Raw genomic sequence first — 25,758 nt, 5'->3', positions numbered from 1 at the left:
TCGAATGACACCATCCAGCCAAAAAACAAACTGATGAAAACCTAATCGTCAGTTAATTGATTACACTGTATTCATATTTTCGGTGCTAAAATCCTTTCAGTCAAAGATTAATGTGCATCTGGTTTTGAAATGTTAAGTCTTGCTGATCATGGCTTAACCTAAAATAATGAATGACCTCTTACTGAGTGATAAGACAGAAGCAATCACAACAATAACAGAGTATTAAGGTCAAAAAAACAAGTGAAGAGGGCCCAGATGTGTCGCTCAACACAAAAGGCCAAAAATGTACCTCCAAACACTGAAGTCACAGATTTGAACTTAAAGAAGTGGAACTAAATCATGAAATAAAGTTCATTAAGACTCACCAAAGATCTGCATGAAGGAATTCAGAAATGACACAAAGAAGAAAATCTGGTTTTCTTAGATACTCCTATAATATCAGACTGGAAATCAGTTTGAACCACAAAGTGGGACCAGTTGGGTCCATGTGCTGGTCAGACACCACATTCCAATGCCACTTCAAAGATGGGCCAAAATACAGATGCACGCAGGTCGCTGAGCATCATCCATACCTCCAAACACACCAGCCAGGGACAACTCACCTATAATATTCAACACAAAATGGCCATTACAAAAACTAAGTCCTCCTGTGAGATTTAGGCTGAGCAGAGAGGAGATTTCCTTCAGGATTACTGGGGGTTTTTCCCCTGAGAAGGGGTGGAGGAGTGGGCAGAGAGGGAGGAGGAGGGCTATTGTCACAGCCAGCCCCTAGTCCCCATACCTTGCCCCGTCTCATTGGCTCTAAGGAGCTAATATGCTAATGATGGGATGAAATGCCGGACTCTTCTCTTCCCTTCCCATCTCCCCTGTTGTGAAGCAGACATGCATTTCTGCCATTACTATGGCAACAGGTTGATCTCTAGGGTGCAAGGGCAACCAGTTTGCCGAAAGCCTTGGGTAACGAGCACCGCAACTGCCCAGGGAGGGACGTGAGCAACACAACGACAGATTTGTTAGAGAGTTTGTGTTAAGTTGTGCTTCTTATACTAAGTGTAGCCTCATATCAGGTGCTAAAATATATTAGAAAATTATTTTTGAAAATGATGATGTGACTCTTTGAAATGTACCCAAAATGCAGTTTTTTGAAGTTTTCTCCCATTAATGATCAGAAAAGAAGAAAACATCCAGGTTACCAGAGCTTGTTTCGGTTACTCTGCGTCACACAAGAGCAAAAAATGGCTCGAGGCCTGGAGCTGAAAATCTAAAAGGAAAACAAAATGCTGCCCACCGCCTAAAAATGCAATCAATAAAAGCTGGAGCTTTGGCAGTGGGGAGGGCACACGCATGTGAATAATACATTAATAAATAATATTATGGAAATTAATAACAGACCAAATATCTGATCCCGTGGATGGACCAAACTCCATCTTATCTTGCTTTGCTCTGCAGCTGTGGTGAGATCAACGTAGCAAGACTTGAACCAGGTCTCCACCTGCTGCAGGTTCTGGTTAGAGTGGACCTCCTGCTCATAGAACAAAGACTACCATCAACAGCTGCAGTCCAAGATGGTGGAGTCGGAGTCTGTCTGACCATGACATGACAGACTATGGGGACCATTGAAACAGGGACCTGACCAGCCAACCAGAAGGGAAACGTGAGACAGGGCGGGCTGGGGCTAGCAGGATAGAAACAAATTAACTTTCAAAATAAGATGGGTGATTTAGAAGATTTAGAATGTGGGGACAGATGGAATTTATTTATTTATTTATTTTAAACCACAAACATATTTGGTAGCCAGTAATATACCTGGGCATCCCACAAAACTAAATTCTGTGTGTGTGAGAAACACTATAAATGAAACCACATGTTGATGAATTGTAATTATCAGCAGAGGTTTTCTTCATTCTCACAGGTCTTTTCTGTGATGGTATTTAAGTTAGATAAACTAAGTACAAACAGTCTAACTCAGGTACACAGGTTACATTAAATTAATTTCAATTCAATTTTATTTATATGGCACAAAATCACAACAACAGTTGCCTCAAGGCACTTATACCGGGAGGTGAAGACCCTACAGTAATAAGGTTCTAATTCATATTCATGATTGTGACCAAGCATTTGTTCACTTATATCTGTAAATGTTTTGACTTTATTCATTTATTGATACAGGCGTGTATTTAAACATAATTATATGAAGCATTTAAATGAATTGCACACCACACTTAAAGTTGTGTTTTTGTAACAAGGACGTGGACTTATTCTAATGAAATCTAATATTATCCACCAAATTCATGGATTTTAACATATTTCAGCACTTTGTGCGTCTCGTTTTTGTGCGACCTTCCTCTTGTGTCCTGGATCTGTGCTAGATGCTACTGATGCAGATGACAGAAGAGTGGAAGATGATTGGATTATTCTATTGAGTTAGCGCCCCCAGTGTGTTGGCCCATGTACCAACATGTTAAAAAGGATTTTTTTATTTAATGGAAAGCCTTAGACCTTTTAAGCTTTTATTTTCCTTTCAGTTTCAGAAAAGCTTCATAAATTCTAATATTCTTTACTTTAACAGAGTATCAAACTTTATTTCTAGGGGTGGAAAGCAACCATAAATTCCTGAATTTTTTTTCTTTTTCCTACTAAAAATGTTCTCTGGCACCACCAGCAAGAGGTCTGGTGAGAGGCAAGAAGATTAGCGAAGAAAGGTTGCAACCTAAAGCTGATAGGAAGGCAATAAAATTCACAGTCATCTATTGTGAGGGAAGCAATCAAGCGTACAATCCATCCGAACAAGGTCTGCATTGTGAGGTTCAGCAGTGGGATTATGTTCTTCACAGGTTTAACAAATGCAGCCAATACCACACTAAATGGTAATGATATCTATAATGAAATAAATAAATAAATGTAACAATAAACTGCATGTTATGTGACCTGAAAACATGCTGTGATTGTGAGTGTCAAAACTGCCCTTTTCAGGTAAGCTGTTGGACTACATTTGGTCCCTGAAGTGGCTCACAAAGACCTTCTTGAGCAAAGCCTACAATCAAACCAGTCATGTTTCAGGGGGAGAGAGGTGAACCGTGAGCGGCATGTTATGACCAGCACATTCCTGGGCCGAATGGCATACCAGCTGTCAAGTCACTGGCTGCCCGCACTGACCCAGAGACCAGAAACACCTGGAAACCTTTTTATTTTCAGAGGCTGAGTCTGAATATCAGATTCAAACCTCCCTGTCTTATGTCTCAGACAACATCCATACGTTATATTTCAGGGCTGGTTTCACAGAGATAGTTTAGACCTTTGGTCTGTAGGGTTAGACCAAATTATAGATTAGACTGTTTCACAAAAATAAAAATTTTAAAAAATGACATACCTTACCCCCATGTTTAGGGGCTAAAAACTACTACCATGACCCAGTATGCTAGTGTGCTGTGTGAGCACTAACAGCACTAATTGATGGAAACAGGCTGACAGTGAGTTTATAATTCGGTGTTAAATCTACGCTTATATTTTAAGACTTCAATTTTCTTGATTTTAAGTTCATTCCAAGTACTTGCATGCACCCTGCTATAGCACTTTCACAGTCCACCCAGAGGCCCTGACCTCACTTTGGGAATCACTGATACAAACTACGATTTCTTCACTTGAGACTTGAACGATTTTAAGAAATCTGCTTACAACAACAATTCACTGCATTCCCAACATACTACATGGGCTTATTTAGGAAAAACAGAGCCCAGCAAACATAAGCGCTGCAACCCCCCCCACCCCCCTGCTGAATGCTTGCACAGATGCCAGTAGCTTTTCCAGGTATAACTGGATTGTTCACTGAAACACTGCGCAGCCTTCACTCATCTCAAACAGAGACATGCATTCCAAGGACTGGACACGTCTCCTTCAGTACAAAATAATGAGCCTGGTTTGTGACTGTGGTACTGCTGTAACAATGCCAGGAGGGGGAAACCAAATGCCACAACAAACTACAAGCCACATGTACAGTTTAATGATTCACTCCACAATTAGTGGCATGTACAGCAAAAGCCTTAAGGGAAGCCAGTCCAGACTGCAGGGGGCCTCGCAGGGAATGAAACCCTGACAGCTCAAAACTGCAGAAACAAACAAAATAAAGTGAACATGCGTCAATAGCGATAGTAGTGGTTTAATTTGGGGGGGGGTTAGTAGGCAGACAGAAAAACAGCTTTTTCACAAAGTCCCTCCTGAACTCAAATATCTCCCCAACCTGACAAGAAAATGGATTTGCAGTCCCAATGAACAATATCTTTTTGAGAGGAGGGAGAAAAATAAAACACATCCACTCATTTGATATTTTATACTTTACGCAACTATTTGATGTTTGATTCTGTGAATGTTTTTGCACCCTTGTTTTTTGAGCTTTTACAATGCTTCAATTTCAATATTAAGCATTTTTTCTAATTTATACTTCTTATCCATGTGACTGCCCTATCAACAAGTTCACATTTGAGTGACAGCATTTTCAATTTAGACTTTAGTGTATTACTAACTAAACCACATGCTGAAAAACTATCCTTAAGGGCTGAAAACCAAAGTTCCTATAGTGAATACATAAGGCTGGCTCCAAACATGCCCAGCTAAACAGCACTGAAAAGCATGTTAAAAAGCTTATTTTAGTCCAGTATAATGTAATGCACAGAGCCTGACCTACCACAGAGACCGCAGCTACGAAAACCATATAGATAATGTAAAACTAATTACAGGAACAGATGTAATCAAGTGGAGAAAAATAAATTAAGAATGTGCAAAACAAGATAGTTAAAAAAAAAAAATACCCATGAGTTAAACAGAAAATAGAAACAAACATGGATAAAAACCAAAGTTAAAACCAAAAACAGAATTAAACACAAACTAAGATTAGAAGGTCATCAAAATCTGCAAAACCACCAAATTAAAAAAAATAAAAATAAAAAATAAATCAGTAAAGAAAGTAGAAATTAGTAGTTAGGACTGGAGACTTGCTTACAGGACTTTGACTAAACTCAACTTTGCCTCTTTTTGGGTTTCAGACTCAGCAAAAGGCAACAATAAACACACTGACGTGCATGCAAATGCACACGAATTATAGTGTTTGCCTGCATGCAGTAGTTAATGTTGGCAAGTTTAAAACAAATTGTACTTGGAAGGTGCAATTTAGCGTCGATTCGGTTTTTGAAGTAGACCAAAATGTGTTTTTCTATAAAACCTCAGAGTTTCCTTCATGTCACACGGTGACATTGCAGCACGTTAGGTTTGTCAAGGCATGTGCAAATATGACAAGATGCTTTTCCCACACAAAGCCACACCTTTCTGTTCCTTGTGTGACGTGTGACAAGCCTCTCCCCTTCCCCCTCTCCCTTATGACATTACACCCACTGTCTCACAGTAGACACCGCATGCAAAAAACACACGACTCGCTGCCATCAAGCTCCTCCCTTCTGCTGTCTGTGAAAAGGCCACACCTGTAGACCGGAGCAGGTCCTGGCAGTTTTCTGGTCCCTGTTCAACTATCCAGTATTATCCCTAAAATAACAACAAAGGTGTTTCACAGCTTACACTTTACATGCACAGACACAGATCAGGGCAGTGTGTTAGCGATGAGGAAAGCTTCACTTTAACATTTTCAAACCTCAACACAAGTTTTCTACACAACAATGAGACTGCAGCTGGATGAAAAATAGACAAGGCCGGATTGAAATTGAAGCTCTGAGGTTCAGTAAATGTACCACTATCACTCTGCTGTGAGCTAAATCAGACACACACTTGTTATTGTGGCCTTGGAAAATGACTGAGTGGAGATGCCATCTCAGACAGTCGGAACAAAGCGAATTCTTCAGCGCAGACGAGCAGAAAGAGCCGAGCGTCCTCCGGGACTGGAAGTCTGTAAAACGCAACATGAACAATAAGACTTGACCTTGTAAGGAAACGTCTGAAGTGACAATACCCAGATCCTTTACTCATGCATCCTGCTCCCCTGTCACCTAATAGATCCAAAATTTACTCCTCTTTTTTTTTTTTACTACATGTGGCAGCCAGAATTCATGACAAAGCATGTAAAATATTAATATTGGTACCAGAAGGAGTGTTTTTTAAAGAGTTTACCCATCTAACCAAATTCACTTAAAGTAGTAACTGAATCTGTTTTATTGGGCATTGCTAACTAAAGCTAAAGCAGTCCTGCAATAAACAGGATATTAATGTAAACTCACAATGACTTTATGGGACATCTGCACTGCATTACAATTAAAACCACAACTGCAAAAGAACCAATGGAGAATTCTTATAAGTATTAAATATCGTTATCCTGTCCAAAGTATATGTCACTCAGCAATCACCTTTGTTTACATTTACAAATATTATGTTGAGGGATAGTAATTTCTCAGTATGTTAAACCCCAGACTGCATCAATTTAAGGTGGACCCTATTATGCTCACCTTCAGCCCCATGTTTTTGTACGCTGCTAAAGCAGCTGTGCATGACCCCTCAACATCTATCTGAAACAAGCTGTTTAGCTCTTCTGCCTTTAACGCCGATTTCTTCTGACTGGATGCCCTTAAAAATCAGAAGGCTTGAACAACAGGTGGGTGGGGCTTGTGTGCATACAGAGTGGCTGATATGACCATGTCAGGGAGATCCCCTCTCTATAACACCATACAGAGACAAGAGCAGAAAAATCTGGAAAGGAGCATTTAGAGCCGTTTGTTCATTATTTATACATACAAATAAAGAACACACATTAGGTACAAACTAAGTATAAACACAACAACAACAACAACAACAACAACAACAAGAGGGTATTATTCAGAGCCTTTAGAGCTCTAAATGATACCAAAACTGGCATTGGCCTGGATAAGTGAGAATATAGTGACATATCTGACATCACATTATGATTTAAATTATGCTAAACTTTGATATCTGCATACAATATTAAATTTTCCAGCTGAGCTCACCTGCTTTAAAATAAGGACATTCTGAATGAACAGGTATGACTCAGCAAATCATGTGACACATGGAAACAGCTGAAGGCCCAAGAATTCAATTAATTTTAATTTAAATGCCCCAAAAAACAAACAAAAAAACAAAACAAAAACCCTACACTGTGAAAAGGTACTCCAAAATAATACACCCCTAAAAAGACTAATTAAAAGCTTTTATATTATATACACACACACACACACACACACACACACACACACACACACACACACACACACAAATAAAAATTATAATATATTATGTTGAGATATTTAGTCTTTCATTAGATCTTCTTTGCAATTGTCAAAGAAGATCTAATGCTAACTTTGGGGCTCATGATCATGCAGGTCACTGTCAGCTATCTCCTGGGATGCTTTCGCTTTTGGAGGTTGAACCCTGACACTAAACTAAGTGAAATAATTATACCACTATGTTTTTGGTAGTGTGTGTGTGTGTTTCTGTCTGTAAAACTCCATCGAACCATTCTCTTCCACTTATCCTGTTCCAGGTCGCGGGGGGGCTGGAGCCTATCCCACCTGTCATGGGGCGAGAGGAAGGGTACACCCTGTACAGGTCGCCAGCCTGTCATGCTACTCTTATCCAATTTTTAACTAAACTACACTCACCCATCCAAATTATTAAATTCAGGTGTTCCAATCACTTCCATGGCCACAGGTGTATGAAACCAAGCACCTTCCTCAAAAATCACACGTTCCCTCTGATAAACAGCTTGATTCCACCGTATGACAGTTTATTCACTGAGTAAGTTGCATCCCCTTCAAAGATAGTTTCATGAACGCCGGCAAATGGCAGCTAGCAGAGGCTAACAGTAGCCAACAGCGGCAAACCAGCAGCACTTACCAAGAGAAAAGTTCAGCAAATCCTCAATAACTCACCTCAGTATCTCGATCATTAGACAGAAGGGAGCTTCTCTGACTCATTGACCCATATCAGACTCCTTTCACAAAGTTTCACAATCTCTTCCAGAGTAAATAGAGGCAGACGTTTCTCACCCGGCATTAACAGCTGAGCTAAACAATGGACTGACAGCCTTTCTCAGATGGGGAAAAACTCTGGGGCAGATCTGTATCCGGTCCGTAGTAAAAACATGCCGGCCACCTGCGGCCGTTTTGGGTACAGTCTAAATTTAACGTTTTGATGTCTCTTGGCTGACTAAAACATGTTTGTCCTATAGCAGCCACCGTAGCCAGGATTATGCACTTGAATTGGGAGGGGTAAGAAAACAGAACTCTGCTGACAGCAATCTGCAATCGACTGACATGAAATTTTCAAAGAACGGCGGCATAAATCTTTTCACTGTGTTTTGATCTTAACACTGGATCACATCATGAAAGTCTGAAATGAACTTAATCCAAGCCAGAGGTCCAAATTATTGCCAGCTTTACAGCATTCTGCACACTGGCTGTATGTTGCTAATGAACTGAAATGACACCCCTGGTTTTCAGCGCTAGACCTGTCAAAAATAATGCTGATGAAACTCATGCTTACAGTATCGAGCTGATTAAGTAAGTCTGGTTTCTGGACCTTTAATTTTCTCCAAACAAACGTGAACGCATGCACAAGTTTGTGTTCTTACACATTTCTGCTTGGTCATCAAATTAACACAGCTTGCTACAGACAATAAAACGTGGTAGTTTCCAGATCCAACAATAAACGTGTCTATTGAGAACAGACCACAATAAGTGAGGCACACAGCCTCGTCCTTGTGGAGAGATAAATGGTGAGTGGACTTCCTTGTACGGTAGGATTTGTTCAGGGGTTACGTTATGATATGATACAACACAGAAAGAAACGTAGGCTGCAAAAAGGACACAATGAGACTTCTGTTTGACACAGAAAAAGGCCGTCTGTAAATGACTCATCACTCACACCAGATATGAAAAGTAAAGAATAAGTCACAACACGCGGCTTTTAACCAACAGACGGGTGTAATTACAGTTGGTTATTTTCATCTAGTTTTAATTTTCCATTAATTTTCTATTTTGTTGACCTTAAAATGTAATGCTTGTGTAATGGCTGTAAGTAGGAGTTTTTATTATCATTTGACCTTTTTTTTCTTAGTTTACCAAATAAACTAAGATACTAAAAAGTCAAACTTTTAAACCCAGCTGTCATGTAAATAAAACAAACTTAAATAAAACATTTAGTTAGTTTTAGAAATAAAATTCATGTTGTGATTATATGACTGATGCTCATCATGAACTTTATTTTCAATTTTCCAACAAGTGGTAAAAAAACAAAGTACAGACCTGCTGACTGTCAGAGCCCAGACAGCATTTCTGCAAATATGATTAAACACCATCACAGTAAATGGACTGATTCTTATATGGTTTTCTACTCTACTTGAACACCCAGTCATACAAGCACTTTTTTGCTCCACCTAAATGCTTTCTATCCAACATTCACACACATTCATAACTTAGAGTTCAGTCTCTTGCACAACGATACCTTGGCATGTTAGACTGGAGCAGGCAGGGCTGATATTTATCTACTGAGTCAACTAGTGCTGTACCATATCATACATTCTGTGATAGTACCAGTATGAATTTTGTAATAACATAAGAATATCACACTGCGATATCAGTGACACAGTGAGATCACAATAACACAAGTCCAAACATCTCTCAGAGCGAAAGTATTTGTTTTAGTTCGTTTTGAGAGTGTATTTGTTTCAGTACTGTTTTATTAGTTTCAATGTGATGGATCACCCTCATGAAAATCTGAACTGGTAACTTAATCCAAGACCAAGGTCCAAATTATTGCCATCTTTACAGCCTTCGTATTGACCAAAAAAGAAAAAAAAGAAAGCCCCACTAACTGTCATTCTCCACCAGGAAATTTTAATGAAATTTAAAGATTTAAGTTTTTGTTCTTATGAGTGGTAATTGTCAGACTGCAAAAATGCATCCACGCTATTCGTTCATCGCACATCCATTTACAGCTGACGATTGGTCACTAGAGGACAGTCCAGGCTCTGGTTGCCTAGGTGACCCGGTTATGCATTTATCAAATAATCAATGGCATCTTTCGCGCTTACTGGTAGTCGCTTTTCAGTGGTAGTAAGCAACTCTGAACAGTTCAATAAATCCTCCTGAGGCAGGTGGTTCTGATTTAATTCAAACTGTCAAATACTAAAACTATAGGCTTTTTATTTAATTAAAAAAAAATGTTTTTTAAAGTGCACATCATTTTTCAGTTAGTTTTTATTTCAGCTAACTTGGTTTCTTTTTTTCTAACTGTAATAACTGAGTGATTTCCTGGATTGTTAACAGTCTATTCACGGTTGAAGAGCCTTAATCATGGAGCATGTGAGGCCAACTGATGAAGATAAAAAAAAAAAAAATAATAAAACATCTCAATGCCATGTAGGGTGATTTGCTTAACAGCTTCCTCTTGTGTGTGCTTGCCACACCTGTCTGTGTGGGATCAAACAGGAAAAAAAATGATGTCATCCACATCCTCTATTTTTTCTGTGAACAGTTTCGTCATGAACAACGGTCACACACCACAAACTCCCGATGACAGCAGCCCAGAACAACCTGGCAAAACAGGACCATCCAGCTGCTGGAAATTCAGCAGTGAAATCTCTGAAAGGCCAGGCCGCAAACACTTAAACAGCTATGAGAACCAGGAGCCTCCATCTCTGTGGTGTGCTGAAGGTGGTAGCATAGTGATCCATCGGGCTAAAGGGATGGCAACATGCCCAAACTGGGGATTCGTTACCTACCTCTTCACTACCAGACTGAGGGTCTTGTGGGATCCCTTCACGAGGCAGATTGCTTCCTGGCGGTAGCCACTCAGGGAAATCTCGTTGATGTTGACGAGCTCATCTCCCACCTGGAGACTAACAGCTGCTGCCTTGCTGCCCTCCTCAACCTGGAAAATAGTCAAAAAACACAGAGGTACTTAAACCTTCAAGTGACACAATGGGGTCATATGATCACAACTGAATATTTACAAATATAAATGCAGTTGTGATATTTTTAAATCATTAAAATTGGTGTGGTAGGGATAATGGAAAGTTACATACAATATCTGCATGTTCTTTAACAATACAGTCTTTGACTTTATTATAATTTTCCACTTCTGATCAGTGCATTTGTTTTATATTCTGGTACTTTTGACTGGTACTGTAAACACACAGTTTAAGAGACTTCTTCTCTCTAAGAGGCTCGCACTGCTGTGCTGTCAAAAAGATTAAGTATCCTGATACAAACTAAGCCTGGTGTTACTTACTGCCCCTCAGTACTTTAAAACTAGTGATAAGCAAATCCCTGATATTTACTGTAGGTTTAAAAGCCTTCTGGTGTGACCTTAAAATGTAATGCTTGTGTAAGGCCTGTAAGAAAGAGTTCTTATTATCAGTTTATCTTTTTTTTTTTTTAATTTACCAAATAAACTAAGTTACAAAAAAAAAAAAAAAAGTCAGAAACCTTTAAACCCAGTTGTCACATAAATAAAACAAACTAATAAAATTTTAGTTGTACAAATAAAATTCATGTTGTGATTATATGACCAATGCTCATCATGAACTTTATTTTCAATTTTCCAACAAGTGGTAAAAAACAAAGTACAGACCTGCTGACTGTCAGAGCCCAGACATAAGAGCATTTCTGCAAATATGATGTACCACAATCACATTAAGTGGACTTATTTTTATATGTTTTTCTACTCTACTTGAACACCCATTCACAACCATGCATACAAGCACTTTTTGCTCCACCTAAATGCTTTCTATCCAACATTCACACACACACACACACACACTGCTCTACCTCCTGAGATACAGCCACCCCATCAGTGGCTGATATTCATCTACTGAGCCAACTAGGGCTGTACCATATCATACATTCTGTGATAATGCCAGTATGAATTTTGTAACAACAAGAATGTCTGTGTCACTGTGAACTGTATCACTGCGTATCAATGACACAGTGAGGCCACGATAACATCTCTCAGAGCAAAAGCAGCCTGTCAGCCTTAGATGTCAGCTTTTCAGTATCTTTAAAAACAAAAGGGAACTACTTTAACAACCTCCATCAAAGTAAGAAAACTGTTCTTGCTGGAGGCAGAAACAATGAACTTGTTTAACCACTTGCAGCAACAACACACACAGTTGAGCACAACCAGACTATGAAGGCACGGGAGGAGGGGATAGTCGTAACGGGTGACGGCTGACACAAAAGTAAATAAACTCAAGACACAGTTGAGCATCACTGGAGCACTCACTAGTTGCACTCCGTCTGACAGGAAGAGCAAACGGTGGATGGAAGTTGCTGACGCAGGTGGAAAGGACAGTGTAACTGCATCAGTGTCACTAACACTGCACTATAATGCTGCTGCTTCTGGCACCTTGTGAAAACAGATTCACACTTTGAATTAGGGGGTGTGTCAATAATGAGAGCAGCTCACTGGAAAAGAAGGATGGGAGATGTCCTTCATATCATTTGCATTAAGAAATGCGGCTGCCCACGAGCTGCAATCACGATAAAACGTTCTTTAGTATTTTTTTTTTCTACATCGTTATAAAGTAAAAGAAAGAAAAAGAAAAATTTCGATAAAACATAGCGTTGCGATATTATATCGATACAGGGACACCAAATATCAGTACTATCCATCCATCTATCCATCCATCCTCTTCCTCTGAAAGAGTCTTTGTCAATGAGCAAAAGTCAAGGAGACTTGACTCAACTGGCTGCATTCTGGTTATATTCCTATAGGACAAGAAAGTTCCTGAGAGTAAATGTAATAGTTACATGTGAATTTCTGTCCATGTAGACAGCCACTGATATGTGATTTTTCACAATTTATCACAGTTAATTGCTGTTTTATCAGAAACTGATTGCAGATTGTAATTGCCAAGTTGCCCCTATTCAATTTCAGACTGATAGCAGACTGACTCCGTCTCATGGCGAGATTTATGGCAGGTTTTAGTGACAGTGTTGGCCTTTCAGCTCTAACTTGTCTACAAACTTAGAAACTTCTCCTAAGATGGAGGAAGGAAAGAGTAAGGACAATAGGTTACCTTTCCTGGACTGTGCTGGAGGAAGATGGAAGCCTTAAAGCTGAAGTTTACCAGAAACCCACACACACAAACCAGTACCTACTTTCACCACCCATTGGAACACAAACTTGTGTTGTAGGGTCCTGATCAGCCCTGGGCAGAAAATGTTCCCTCTAAGACAGAATGGAAAGAAACACACATTTTAAGAAATCTCTTAAAACATGTGGTTATCCCAACTGCTTCCACATCAAATCAGAGAAGATGCACAAGAAAGAAGCATTGGAGAAACCAAACAGCCGCTCCACAAATGAACCAGAACTGAAGCTCTTGAAAATCATATTGCAAGTGAAGTATGTTATTGTGGGCTACACAAGACCCACAATTTGTACTTCCTTGTCTCCACATGATGTTAAACAAGCTGGCCAACAAAATGGAGTCAGAAGGAAAGCCAATCAACCGGCCCATAAAGAGTTTAATTTCAAAGTTTGAGCTAATTTTGCATTTTAATATAACAAATATCCTAAATTGTTTTAAAGGTGTAAGATAAGAGTTTTGTGGGTCTTTGCGATTTTTATTTTCATATGACGGCTGAGTTTTGATCATGGCCTACCTACAAAACTCAGATAAATTTCATCCATGGTGAATAAGAACAGGTGTCTCCACACACACACACACACACACACACACACACACACACACACACACACACACACACACACACACACACACACACGATAATGCTAATATAAAAAACAAAATGTCATGTTGGTATTGTACTAATAATACATAGAACACAAATATTTGTGTAACTGTCCTAATTTTACAGCGTTTATACAGTAGTGGATGCAGACATCACATTCCTTCACTCATATTTAAAGTTTAATCAATTTGCCAAAACACTAAGTAAACATGCTTAAAGATGACTTCTAGTTAAATAGTTTAGTTTTCATAGTCATTTTAAACATTGTTATCAAACCACAATTTCACATTTTCAACCTCATCTTGAAAACATCTTCATTTTCAAAACCATCAAATCTAAATGGCAGCAATCAAGAGCACCATAACTACATTCTGTTTTATTAATATTTTTCAAAATGCATCATATAGCTAACAGTCTCTTGCTGGCATTCATCCTCAGTAGATTTTATAGAGTAACAGTGACAGAAAACACACTCCACTGTTTATCTGAATGAACAGCAGGCAGGCCGGCTTCTAAAGAGACCAATCAAAGGCCATAAACCACTTCAAAAGGTTGCAGAACAAGCCGGTGGCGTGATGAAAAAACAAACTGTATTGTGTGTTTGAGAGGGAAAAACACCTGGAATAACACAAAGGGATGTATAGTGAACACAGTGAACTTCTGCTAGACATTCTGCCTGAACCACAGCTACAGCAGGCGTCTCTGAAGGGAGAAATAGTGAGCGTTTGGAAGGTGAATAACTCAGATGTGAGACGTGCATAATGGCATGATGGTCAGCGTGGAAAGAAAAGCAGCAAAAAGTTTCTTGGCAGTTGGCACATTAACACACAAAAGTTGAGATCTGCAGCTGATTATCAGTCCTCCACCACTCAACCTGGGGGGGTGGGGGGGCTGCATGACTCAACTGCACAAGTATGTGTAGGTTTACAGACCATTCCTTCTTATACAGCCTTTATCCTCAGAGCCCCAGATAGTACTAATCACACCGTGGCCCATTTTCATTTCTCTGTAACACGGGGTTCAGGCAGGGTGGAGTTTTATGCTGGCTGGAGAGATTCCTGATCCGATCCTGATATGGTCATGCTTTTTGTGGAGAATCACTGATACGTTTACTGTGAGTTACAGTGTTTAAAATTGCTCACAAAACACCCTCAGTTTCACTGAGGGTTGAAACTATTCCCACTCGGAGAAGCACAACAGCTTGTGCCAAGAAACAGAAATAACATGGAGTTTAACTGGTCATCTTTTACTTGAAGCAACTTTTAATTTCATAGTTTTGGTTTTCACAAAATTAACATAAAAAGGTCTTAGGTGCCAGAGGCCAAGAAGCAAATCTGGTGATGTCTTTCTTGTCTTTAAACTTTCTCCCTGTTGTGGCCCCAATCTCACTTATTCTTGCTGAAGGCCAAATGTGCTGGACTCATTTCAGATGTAAAAGGGGCCAAAAAATCATTAAAAAAGTGGGGGGGGGAGAGGGTGAAATGTTTAGAAAAGTGGCGTGCCATGATTTAAAAATGATGTTAATGTAGTTAATGATGTAAAACCTAAAGAGCCAAATATGGTAAGATTTAAAAGACATCAGTGTAAAAAAAAAAAAAAAAAAAAAAAAAGAAAAAGATTCAGGTTACTACTCGCTTCAACCGTGGCATCCTCATTGCCCTGTAACCATTTGTACTTGCACTTGAGGCATGATGGGCTGCAGTCTTCTAAACGACAGGTGGTGCAAGTTGGAAAAAACAAAAACAAACAAACCATCAGTGCTGGTGTAGGAACAGAGGAAGACGAAAAAGGAAACAAAGCAATTGCAGAGGATTGTCCAAGCTGCATGCTTCAGGTTAGAAAAATGCTTGTGCGGCAGGAGTTGTGGAGTCACTTTTAGCACATGCAGACATTCAGGAGGACAAAAAAAAACATGACAATGACATGCATATTGTGGGCCATCCAGGCTGGTGGATCTCAATGAAATTCAGCGACTTTTTTCCTCTCACAGCCGAGAAAAAAGCAAGCAAACAAAAAAAAAAACGGCGTAAATGTGTCCTGAGTTAAACAAGCGTCTACCAATGGAAGTGAGGGATACAGCAGAATGACAGAAGGGAGTGGAACATAAGGTTAGCTGGGCAACCGGAGCCCGAAGAGTCCACTAGAGACACTATTTAAATGGGTCAGTTTTGTGTATGGGTGTGTGCATGCATGTGTTTAAACTAATAATCAAAACAGATTTTTTTCTGGCCAAGATTGACAGCTCTGAAGGCGATGTGCAACACCATCACTTTAGAACACTGGTTTTCAGACATTTTGTTTCCAAGGCAAAAAATGCTTAACTTGAGACTTCATAGCTGGATTTCAGGGCACAATGAGTGATGTCATAGTGGCTACGTCCATTGTTTATATACAGTGTATGGTTGCAATAATGTTGCAACCATACGCTGTATGGTCCCCCCCTCCTCGCTTGCAGCACACAGCTGGAAATATTTGGAACAGGTAAGCAGCCCATTCGCAGCAAAATTAAATTGTGTCTGTGAGCACCCCTTTAAAACAAATGTATTTCAATGGGAAATATAGTTTGTGTGTACAGCATGTATGTTGCCAAGGATCTTCAACATAGAGGCAAAGAAATGACAACAGTGGAATTTTAAGCCAAAACCACGATCTTTTCCTTGCAGGTTAACATCTACAAGCCTATGCAGAACGAGGTTAAACACTGCTTCAGTCAAGTGGTGTGTACACATCCCAGTTTACACACAACTGCTTATTTTTTCCCCACATTAGTCTGCACAGCTGTCATCTTTATTTTCCACCTAGCTTGCGCAGCCCTCTCTTGGGACATTTAATTGTCTAGTTGATTACTTGTGTGAATCCGTAGTTGAGGTGAGGCTGCTGCCTGGGTCAGACAGCGGATGACCATTAACTTAAGGTAAATTCACAGCATTATTCTCACATAAGTATCAAGTGGTACAGTGGCATTCTCGGGAGCTGGCAGGTGAAAGGCCATTTAATGTCACTAATGCGTATGACTTAATTGTAGCAGGTATTCAAATACTGTAGTCAGATGAGGTACTGATTGGACAGAAAAAAAACTCATGTTTTTATGATATTACAAGTTTGAACCTGAGGCAACACACTGTGACCCACTGTTAGGAACCAGATCAGGCTAAAGTACATTTTTTTTTTGGTTGACTTAAACACAAAACAGAGTGTGTGTACATCAAGTAGTGCAGACTAAGCAGTAAGTGTTATGTTAAAGGAAAGAAACAAGTTTGGAAAATGCCTTAAAATGTAATAAACAGTCTACAAAATGAGGTAAAAACTGTTTTCTATAAACTGCATATACAAGAAAGATGTTTTCAAGATCAACAACTTTCCTACAACAGCCTCGAGCTACATGTTGAATCTTTTCTTCATTTAATACAGCTTAGCAGGAAACTTGACACAAAAAGATTTGAGTAATATAAATACTAACACAGCTCCATAACACAGCTTAAAAAGAAAACAAAAGGCCATAAAACAGCTCATGTTCACACAACATGAATGCAGGACATTCACACTGCTTCTCCAAACATACTTCATGGCTGAAGCTCAATCAGCACGAGCCATACCGCTGCCTTTGTTTACCATCTTCCTTCAGGCTGCAATCAGTCCCACTGCAGCCATCCTGGACTCTTCAAAAATAGCCTTCTGTCCCTCTGTGGGTCACGAAGGGAAGGATGTGGTGGCAGTGAGGGTAAGGGATGTGTCTTTTCTGCTGACAGATGTCCTGTGCAGCATGCTGAACTCAGACCTTACGTATGGTATCTGCACACATCTCTGAGAACAGCCATTGGACTTTGATAATGAAAAAAAAAACTCACCGAAAGCCACCCCTTAGACAACTTGCAGTTTTGTTTTGTTTTTTGGTTCAATATTATTGAACACTTTTTAAGAAGCTTTATAAACACCTGGTTGTGACCTTCACATCTGTGACATAGTTATTTACTTCCAAAGAGGCAGGATTAAATTGTTGGACACCATCTCTGTCATGATGTTTAGGTGTGTTTAAATTGGCATGCTCTGCACTCGTAAGGTGTAGTCAAACCAGTCAAAAAGCTCAGCGTGGAACGCTCTTCAAATAAACACCAGAACAACACAATCAGCTGCTTCTTTAGTGAGTCTCACACCCTGTGGCTGAACTCCAACTTCACCATCTCAGACTAGAGCTGGTCAGCCTTGCCCTGCTCTGCAGCCTCAGGGAGCTCAGTGTAGAGCCACCTCTCCACCTGATGTAGCTTCTGATTAAAGTCGATCAACAAAGACTAATACTGCAGTCCAAGTCTGTGGCACTGGAGTTGGTGTTACAACACAACAGTGACCTGGGCCCTGTACTATGAAAGAAGATATAGTTTCTTTATGTGGCTTCACTTAACCTAACATCTGCAATCAGGTTAAGCAGTCACACAAAAGGTGGTTATCAACTCAAAGAGTCAATCCAAGGTTTCCCAATCTAGCTATGAATGCCTTCACATAAAAGGAGTGGTGTTGTCAGCATCTGACCTAGAAACATGACCTCAGAAACATGGATGGGTCTACTGTCAGCAGAGCGACTGATTGTACAAATGAAAATAGAAGTATAATTTAAAAAAAAAATGAAAATGATAAAAACTGAAATACAGACTCAAAGCAACACAGATGCAGCCAAAGCAGGTGTGTGTGTGTGTGTGTGTGTGTAGAAGAGTCTGTATTTCTTACTGATGCTCATAGGAGAAAGACAAAGACTTTTGATGCTCAACTTCAGACCCTCTTAACATTTGATCACAGAGGTCTGATGCCCAGGAATGGTTACACTAGCAGGAGCAGGTTAGGTCTTCAATGAAACTCATCATGGTAAAGTACCTCAAGTAAGAAGTGAACCGTCCTTGTAAGACTGAAAACATGGGTTTAAATGCAAAGTTACTTTGTTACCTCTAATCCTGGTTTGTAGTCATAGCCAGAGTTGGGCAGCAGGGAAAACACAAGAACGGAAAGGTCTGAGGCTACCTGGTTATTAGCATCTGAGCTTTCAAAATCAGAACAGAGGGACTGTTCTTAAGTAAAGTGATGATGGATGGCGCAGTAGTAATTAGAAAAATCCAGTACTAAATATGTGTCAAGACCCTACAATATTAGAGAGAGAACCCCAATGATCGGACGATGGCCTACAAGTAGCGCTTGGCAACAATGTGGATGAAGAACTCCCTTTAAACAGGAAGAGACCTCCTTTAGAACCAGCCTCAGGGAGTGGCAGCCATCTGCAAAGGACCTTTCCTTGGTTAAAGATGAGCAGGTCCACGACAAAGCACACACTAACCTGGGCTTCCCTCTCAGGCTGATCAACACATCCAGCATTCCGATCTACCCCACCAGATTCCAAACTTCAAAAAAAAAAAAAAAAAAAAAGAAAAAAAAAGAAGAAGTAGTAATCTCTGTTTTGAAGCCTTTTGCCCACATGAGCCATAATCCTGGTCTATGAATCATCTTTTTTCTTAAGAGGTTGAGCAATCCTGGGGCAGGGAACTCTAACCCATGTGATGCTGTCATACACTGGATTCAATAATTGGTAAAACATGTTTACCTGCTGGTGATTTACCACAATGTGTAAGAACAGAGACATTTGAAGGGTGTCTTTAAGAGCAAACTACATGTTGTTGCATATAAAATGTAGCCCTAGCAGAGGAAACATATGAGAGCTGCATACCCAGCTGTCTCGTGTAAAACAGGATTATTTAAGTTTACTGGGGCTAAGGGCTTTAAGTCCACGAAGACCTTGAGCATAACCTGAGCTATGAGAGGAATGTTCAGAATTTTAATTAGATCCAGAATATTTTTAACCAATAGTCTGAACCCATCATCAAACTCTAGGCTCATTTAACAAAAAAAATAATATTTCATTGAAGGGACCTGAGAGAGAAAAAGAGCCAACAAAAACACTGATTTAAGCAGACAAATGGAGAGATCATGCTCCACTGGTTGATACATAAAATGCAGACATCCTTGCCAAAAACAAATTGTGTGCTCACTGCTCATTACTCACACTGAAACTGGATTTCACAAGAAAAATATAGCAGAAAGATCTGTACTATAGAGTAGTGTAGTTTCACAAGACTGATGGCTCATTGTCTCTGGATCTAAAAAAAGTTGGGTCAGCCCAGTGATGGCGATTCCACCAAACGAGTCACCGGTGAAACAAACTGGCTGAAATGGAAATAATGAACAGTTTTTCTTACAGTCAGCTTTCATATTAAAATACCAATAAAAGTCAAGATTTAAGATTCAAGAAGACTTTACTGTCACTGCAGTGGAGTGAAGAAACAACAAAACTGGGTAGGTAAGACTTGGTTACCCAGCCTCACCGTTTATGGACACTCGGCTCAGGTAATTTCTATTCTTCCTGAAATCCACTACAATCTTCTCGGTCTTCTTGGTGTTGAGGATAAGTCTGCTGATGGAGCTGCCAGTTTTAACATCTCCTCCCTGTATGCGGTCTCAACATTGTTGGTGATCAAACCAATGAACGTTGTGTCGTCTGCCAATCTTATGACTGATAGTGGGAAACGTGCATTTGCCTAATCTGATGTTCTGTGGATGGCTGGTCAGGAAGTTCAAGGACCAGATACATTTTGTCATGTTACAGCCTTATTCCAAAACAGATTACATTCATTTTTCACTTCAAAACTCTATACGCAATACCCCATAATGACAAAGTAAAACAGTTTGCTTGAAATTCTTGCTTCAAGGCTGTAACATGGCAAAATGTGGAACAAGTGAAGTGACACTTTCTGGATGCACTGTACAACGGAGGTTATTGTTGTTGAAGATGTCTTCTATTCTGAGCTCATGGTTCAATTTTACTAATCAGTGCCCTGCTTTAGGTTAACTCTCACTGGACAGTAAGTCGCGGAGTCGCTGGCCCTAAAAGCAGCGTGTTACATTTGTAATAAATGCTTGACCTTCCTGGTTAGGAACACCCAAATTACCTTGGATGTGGTGACATTCTCGGTCCACTGATACTGGATAGAACATCCATCCATTTTCTGCCACTTGTAGGACAGAACAGCTCAGGTATATTGGCTCAATTCAGTATGAACTAGTATGGGCTGACCACACCTCCCCGGGGTGTGCTCAGCAAATATACTCCACTAAGTGTGCTCAAAATAGTCTTATACTTTTGATATTGCTCCCTCAGGCCAGACGCCAGTAACTAGGCAGTTTGGAGCTATTCTGTTGATTACTGACTTATATTCGGGTAGCATTAGCAGATATATATGGCCAGACTGTTTTAAGTCACAATGCCTACATTTGTGTAACCATGGTCCTGTAGGACACTTGCCATTGTGGTGAAATTTAGGAAAAACTGACCTGAGTTAGCCTGGTTGAAGTCTGCTGTCACAATAAAGACTGCTAACTTAACATTAGCCCGCTGTGACATTTAGACTTCAACAGTCAACTCCCTGGGATGATGTAAAGTCTTGGACCTCACCATGATGTATTCTAGCTCTTGAACACATTGTTCATCCATGTTCACACACCAGGCACTGTTTACATAAATATAAAGTCTCCTTCTCTTGTTTTCTTTCCGGTATTGGATGTGTGTGGCTCTTTGTGACGTCATTCTCAGTTGTAATTCATCCAACTTATTAATAGCTTGTAGCCACACTCTCTTCCCTCTCTGCTGTTTGTTATCTGCTCCTCTTTTGGCATCTCACAGGTGGCACGGTAATCCAGGTAGACCCCGGTGCTGCTGCTGCTCTGCTCAAAAACAAGGTGATTGCTTGTAGCTCCGAAAATCGAGATGGCTGTAGGTTATGCTGCTGCGTCTGCGCACACCGCCATCACCATCATGCGATCCATTAAACTGCCAGTTTGGATACTTCAAATGTGAAGAAAAGCAACGTTTTTAACTGCTCCCATCCACCGCTGGTTTGTTTTACAGAGCAACAAAACACCTGAATTAACTCTCTGACCTGATAAGCTCCAATCCATCATCACCAATAATCCCCGATCTAACCCTCTGCAATCAGAACATGCAATTTTTGTTTTTAAAAATTGTTCTCCCAAGCTTTGACAAAACATGGGAGAACAAAAAAAGAAAATAATTCGAACAGGCACACATCAAGAACTATTTTTCCTTTTTGCTCCTCTCCAAATCCAAGGCAACGGTTGGCATCATCACTGATGAGGACTTAGACCTCACAGGGTTAACCAGGGGAAAAAATTGTTAAATTGAATACTTAACAGTAAGGTTAACTGTGGCTGAAGTACAGGAAACTTGCCACAAGTTGCTAAGTTCCTGCTGTGTTATACTGTGATCTCTATGACACAGCCTGACGGGCACTTTCCCAGAAACGTGAAGAATCGCAACACTGACACAGACCTCAACAATGGTGTTGGGCCTGTGTGGTAGTAATATGCAGTGTAAACACAGTATTTTGATTAGCACATGGGATAATATGAGTTTTTATAACTGACAATCTGTGTACGGACTGAGCTGGCTCTAAAGTCTTCTCTTGTTCAACCATTTAACAGTTTCTCTCGTGACGGCAGAACACTGCAAACACACCAGCCTTGAGCATAAATGCAAATAATGGCAGGACGGCAGGGATTCAGCATCGTGCTACAAAATAAGCTGTACATGGTTGAGCAGCACACAGTGAGATACTTTAAACATTAATTTTTAAAGTAGTCTAACTTGTCTATGTAACTGAGTGTTTTCAAACTATTTTTCACAATACAGAAAGCATCAAAGCCTCCTCGTGATGGTTATGTTGACACACGTGACCAAAACTAAAGACAACTCCTCTGTATTATTATTTGATTTCAGTTCATTTATAAGTACAAAATATTAAGTTAGATTGTGTTTCTTTCTAAAGTCTATTCTTTATTAACTAAAATATTTTTACATGCCTTGTTTTAGTTTAGTTTTGTTGCTCTGAGGCTTACATTACAACTAATCTGCTTTATCTTCACCTATGTGTCACTGATCGGGCAAACGGTGAAAATAAGAGGTCCTTATCAAGCAGACAGAAACCTGAGGATATGCTGTAAGGATAACAGCAGGTTTACTTGCATCTTTATCGAGTTAACCCAAATAATTCAGCAACACACCTTTATAAATCACTGGTTATAATCTGAGAGGCACTCCAAAAGAGCACAAATCACTAACCCCGACTTAATTCATCCCATCATGCCATTCCAGTGGGCTTCAAACTGTCACGGATAATTCACTACATTTAGAAAATCAAACAAAGCAGCATTCCTCATAGATCCTGGTACCACAAGCTTCCCTCTGAATGAAATCTAACCCAGCACGGAAGCATGAGAAAGCAAATGTCCAGAAGAGATCTAATAACACTGACCAGAGGCCAAGTGACAGCTGACTAAACTCTGTTGTGTATCAACCATGACTAATTCACTTATGAGATTATTAGGAAAATTTCTTTAAGTACCAAACAGAAAGAGTCTGAAAAAATTCATTAAATATTTTACAGACAAAAAGCTGGGAGTGAAGTGTTAACATGCCACCATCTGATCCAAACAGGTCCACTTCTGTGGACGTTCACAGACAAAACATTAACAACAAACCAAAGAACTGCAGCATGCTGAGAAATGGCTCCCTCACAATTCAGCCGTTTACTCTTACAGCTAAAGACTTACAGTCACACAGTCAAAATTCAGGTCATTTCAATCACATTTGCACATCTGTGGTCCCAAGTGTCCTCCTCTGAGCCCCCCGTGGTGGAGTTTCAACCATCTGGGACGGACTTTGGACCACTTTTGAGTGAACACAGGAGTGACAAACAAAAACCAAGCAGTGACACGCAGCTCCTGACAAAAAGCTACCGGTATTTTACTGAGTCAAATTAACTAGCAAGGTCTTTTGTTGTCAATCATTACACAGTCAACAGAGAAATGAGCTTACAGTGAGGGTTCAGGGAGGTCGGAGAGCTGATTGGCCAGCTCTGGTTACATACTCTCCTCTTCCTGCACACTGCACGCAAACTGCAGCTCATATAAACACCCACATAACAAGTGAGATATGGTGCTTCATCAGTTTGATGTTTAGGTTTCGGGTATTTAAAATGCTGACGTCAAAAACTGACTTCAGGCAAATAAGCTTAGACAAGGAGGAAAACATTTAATAGAAGCCAATTATATATCACAACACATGTATGAATAAAACAAGAATAAGTCTCTCCTCCCTCAGAGGACCAGACTGGTTTAGATTCAATAAGCAAAGGGCACCGCACTGAATTACATAAATTACATTTATGCCTGTGCTGGTGCATTATGTGTTAATTATCGTGTAGTCATGTCCTGGTGTTTTACATGAGGTGCCTGCCGATAGGAACAATGACAGAAACAAATAAAATGCTGGGACTTTTTCCCCCTCCTGGGTCCTTGCTCTTTGCTGTGGTCAGTTTTTTTCTGGGAGCAAATATATTTGTCCCGCTAGTTTTTCCACTTCTTTGTGCATTCCCTCAAGTCCATTCCGATAGTTTCAGCAAACTCCCTCCAGGAATTTGCTGACATTTGTGAGTCCTTATATTGATGCTACGGTTATTATTCCTTATATTAAATTGATAATTGTCAAAAACTGCAGCAAAAAAGTAGCCGGAAATGCACAGGAGGAACCGGCAGTGCTGAACCACCACTATAAGGGTTATTGGTACTTCTCACAAATTATAATAGTTTATAAAGTTTGTGCTTTTTTCCATCCCTATGAAAAATCACAGCATGGCATCTGACTGTCTGAACAAAACAATAAAAAAAAAAAAGATAAAGTTCAGAAGATTTATTAGATTTTTAGAAATGCATTTGAGCTTCCAACTAAAATCCTGCTCTCTAACTCACAAACGCAGCACTTTAACTCCCACTTTTCACTAAAACGAAAAAAAAAAAAAAAAAAAAAAAAAAAACTTACCTTGGTTATGAGCAGTGGCTCCCGGTGTTCAAGTCCCCCTCTGAGCGTGAACCCCCACGGTGCCCCTCCTGACAGAAATACCTCCACCAGCTTGAAGCTCTCACCGTCTCTGCTCCTCTGATCCAGATCTCCTGATTTCTGGACCACGTGCCAAAAGCTCTCCGCTTCTGTACATCGCAGATCATTTTTATATCCCTCACCATCCATTGTACTGTTATAGAAGTAAAAATAGGAGAGCATTAAAACATATCCAGTCAACATGTTGTCATTAGTATTGTCCTAAAATACTACTAAGTTTACCAAAGGGGACTATTTCTACAAGGCTTATTGTCTGGTCCAGTCTATTTCTGCACAGTTTCCAACACATACCATTTAAGCACAGTCTGTCCCAGTGATCTGCTGATGACATAAAGCTGCAACTCCCATTGAAATCAAATCAACAAAACACAATGAACTCATCACTTTCTGGATACCTTTAAACCCCTCCACTCCTCCACATCCCTTTCACATGCCTGTGATTGGAGAAGCTTAAGGACTCATTTTTAGACTGGCTGATAAGATGTTTCATTGCAAACACAATTTTTTTAAACTCTTAACTTTTGTCAGGTGATTTTGTTCCCCTCAGAGGAGGTATGCAAACACTGCAGTTTTTCACCAAGATCACAAAAAACTACTACTGACCCACAGATGCTGGATTTTTGAGGGCTGTAATGATTTTTGTGAAGTGGATAGCACTGTACGCCTCACAGGGTGAACCTGCTGGGTTCAAATCTTCCTGCAAAATACATGTATTCTAGGCTACGTGGATATAAGATTGATAAAGTGCTTAAAGGGGATAGAATAAAACACTTTATGACCGTAAATGTGTCTTGTGGTCTAAAGCATTTTGACTGATCCGCAGGATTAGAAAAGCACTTTATAAATGCAAGTCCATTTCTAGTTTTCATATATAATGCCATGGCAATAATCACCCAATAATGCTGCCTACTGATATATCAGTATCTATTTTTCTCACCTCATACCATAGTACCTGTACTATATGTTATCTAGATTTCTACTAACTGAACTCCTTTTAGTATTCTATTCACATGGCATTTATTTGTTCAGATTTTATTTACA

General features: G+C 39.9%; 1 protein-coding gene across 4 annotated transcripts in view; it reads right to left on the bottom strand.

The window, feature by feature from the left end:
* shroom2a (shroom family member 2a) overlaps nucleotides 1-25,758 on the bottom strand; it is a 51,200-nt gene that overhangs the window by 23,775 nt on the left and 1,667 nt on the right. For 2 of the 4 annotated variants that reach the window (XM_030727798.1, XM_030727794.1), the window contains exons 2-3: nucleotides 24,640-24,850; nucleotides 10,733-10,881 (exon numbers count right to left, since the gene is read on the bottom strand). In XM_030727798.1, coding sequence (XP_030583658.1) covers nucleotides 10,733-10,881; nucleotides 24,640-24,846 — 356 coding nt within the window. In that variant the 5' untranslated portion in view covers nucleotides 24,847-24,850. Of the gene's footprint in view, nucleotides 1-602; nucleotides 637-7,880; nucleotides 8,014-10,732; nucleotides 10,882-24,639; nucleotides 24,851-25,758 lie in introns of those variants that run through there. The other 2 variants (XM_030727796.1, XM_030727795.1) reach the window with 2 other exon arrangements.

This window comes from Archocentrus centrarchus, chromosome 4 (genome assembly GCF_007364275.1).
Source record: "Archocentrus centrarchus isolate MPI-CPG fArcCen1 chromosome 4, fArcCen1, whole genome shotgun sequence".
NCBI classification, from domain to species: Eukaryota; Metazoa; Chordata; class Actinopteri; order Cichliformes; family Cichlidae; genus Archocentrus; species Archocentrus centrarchus.
The sequence above is the reverse complement of the archived record's forward strand: the minus strand, read 5'-3'. Positions and strand labels throughout refer to the sequence as shown.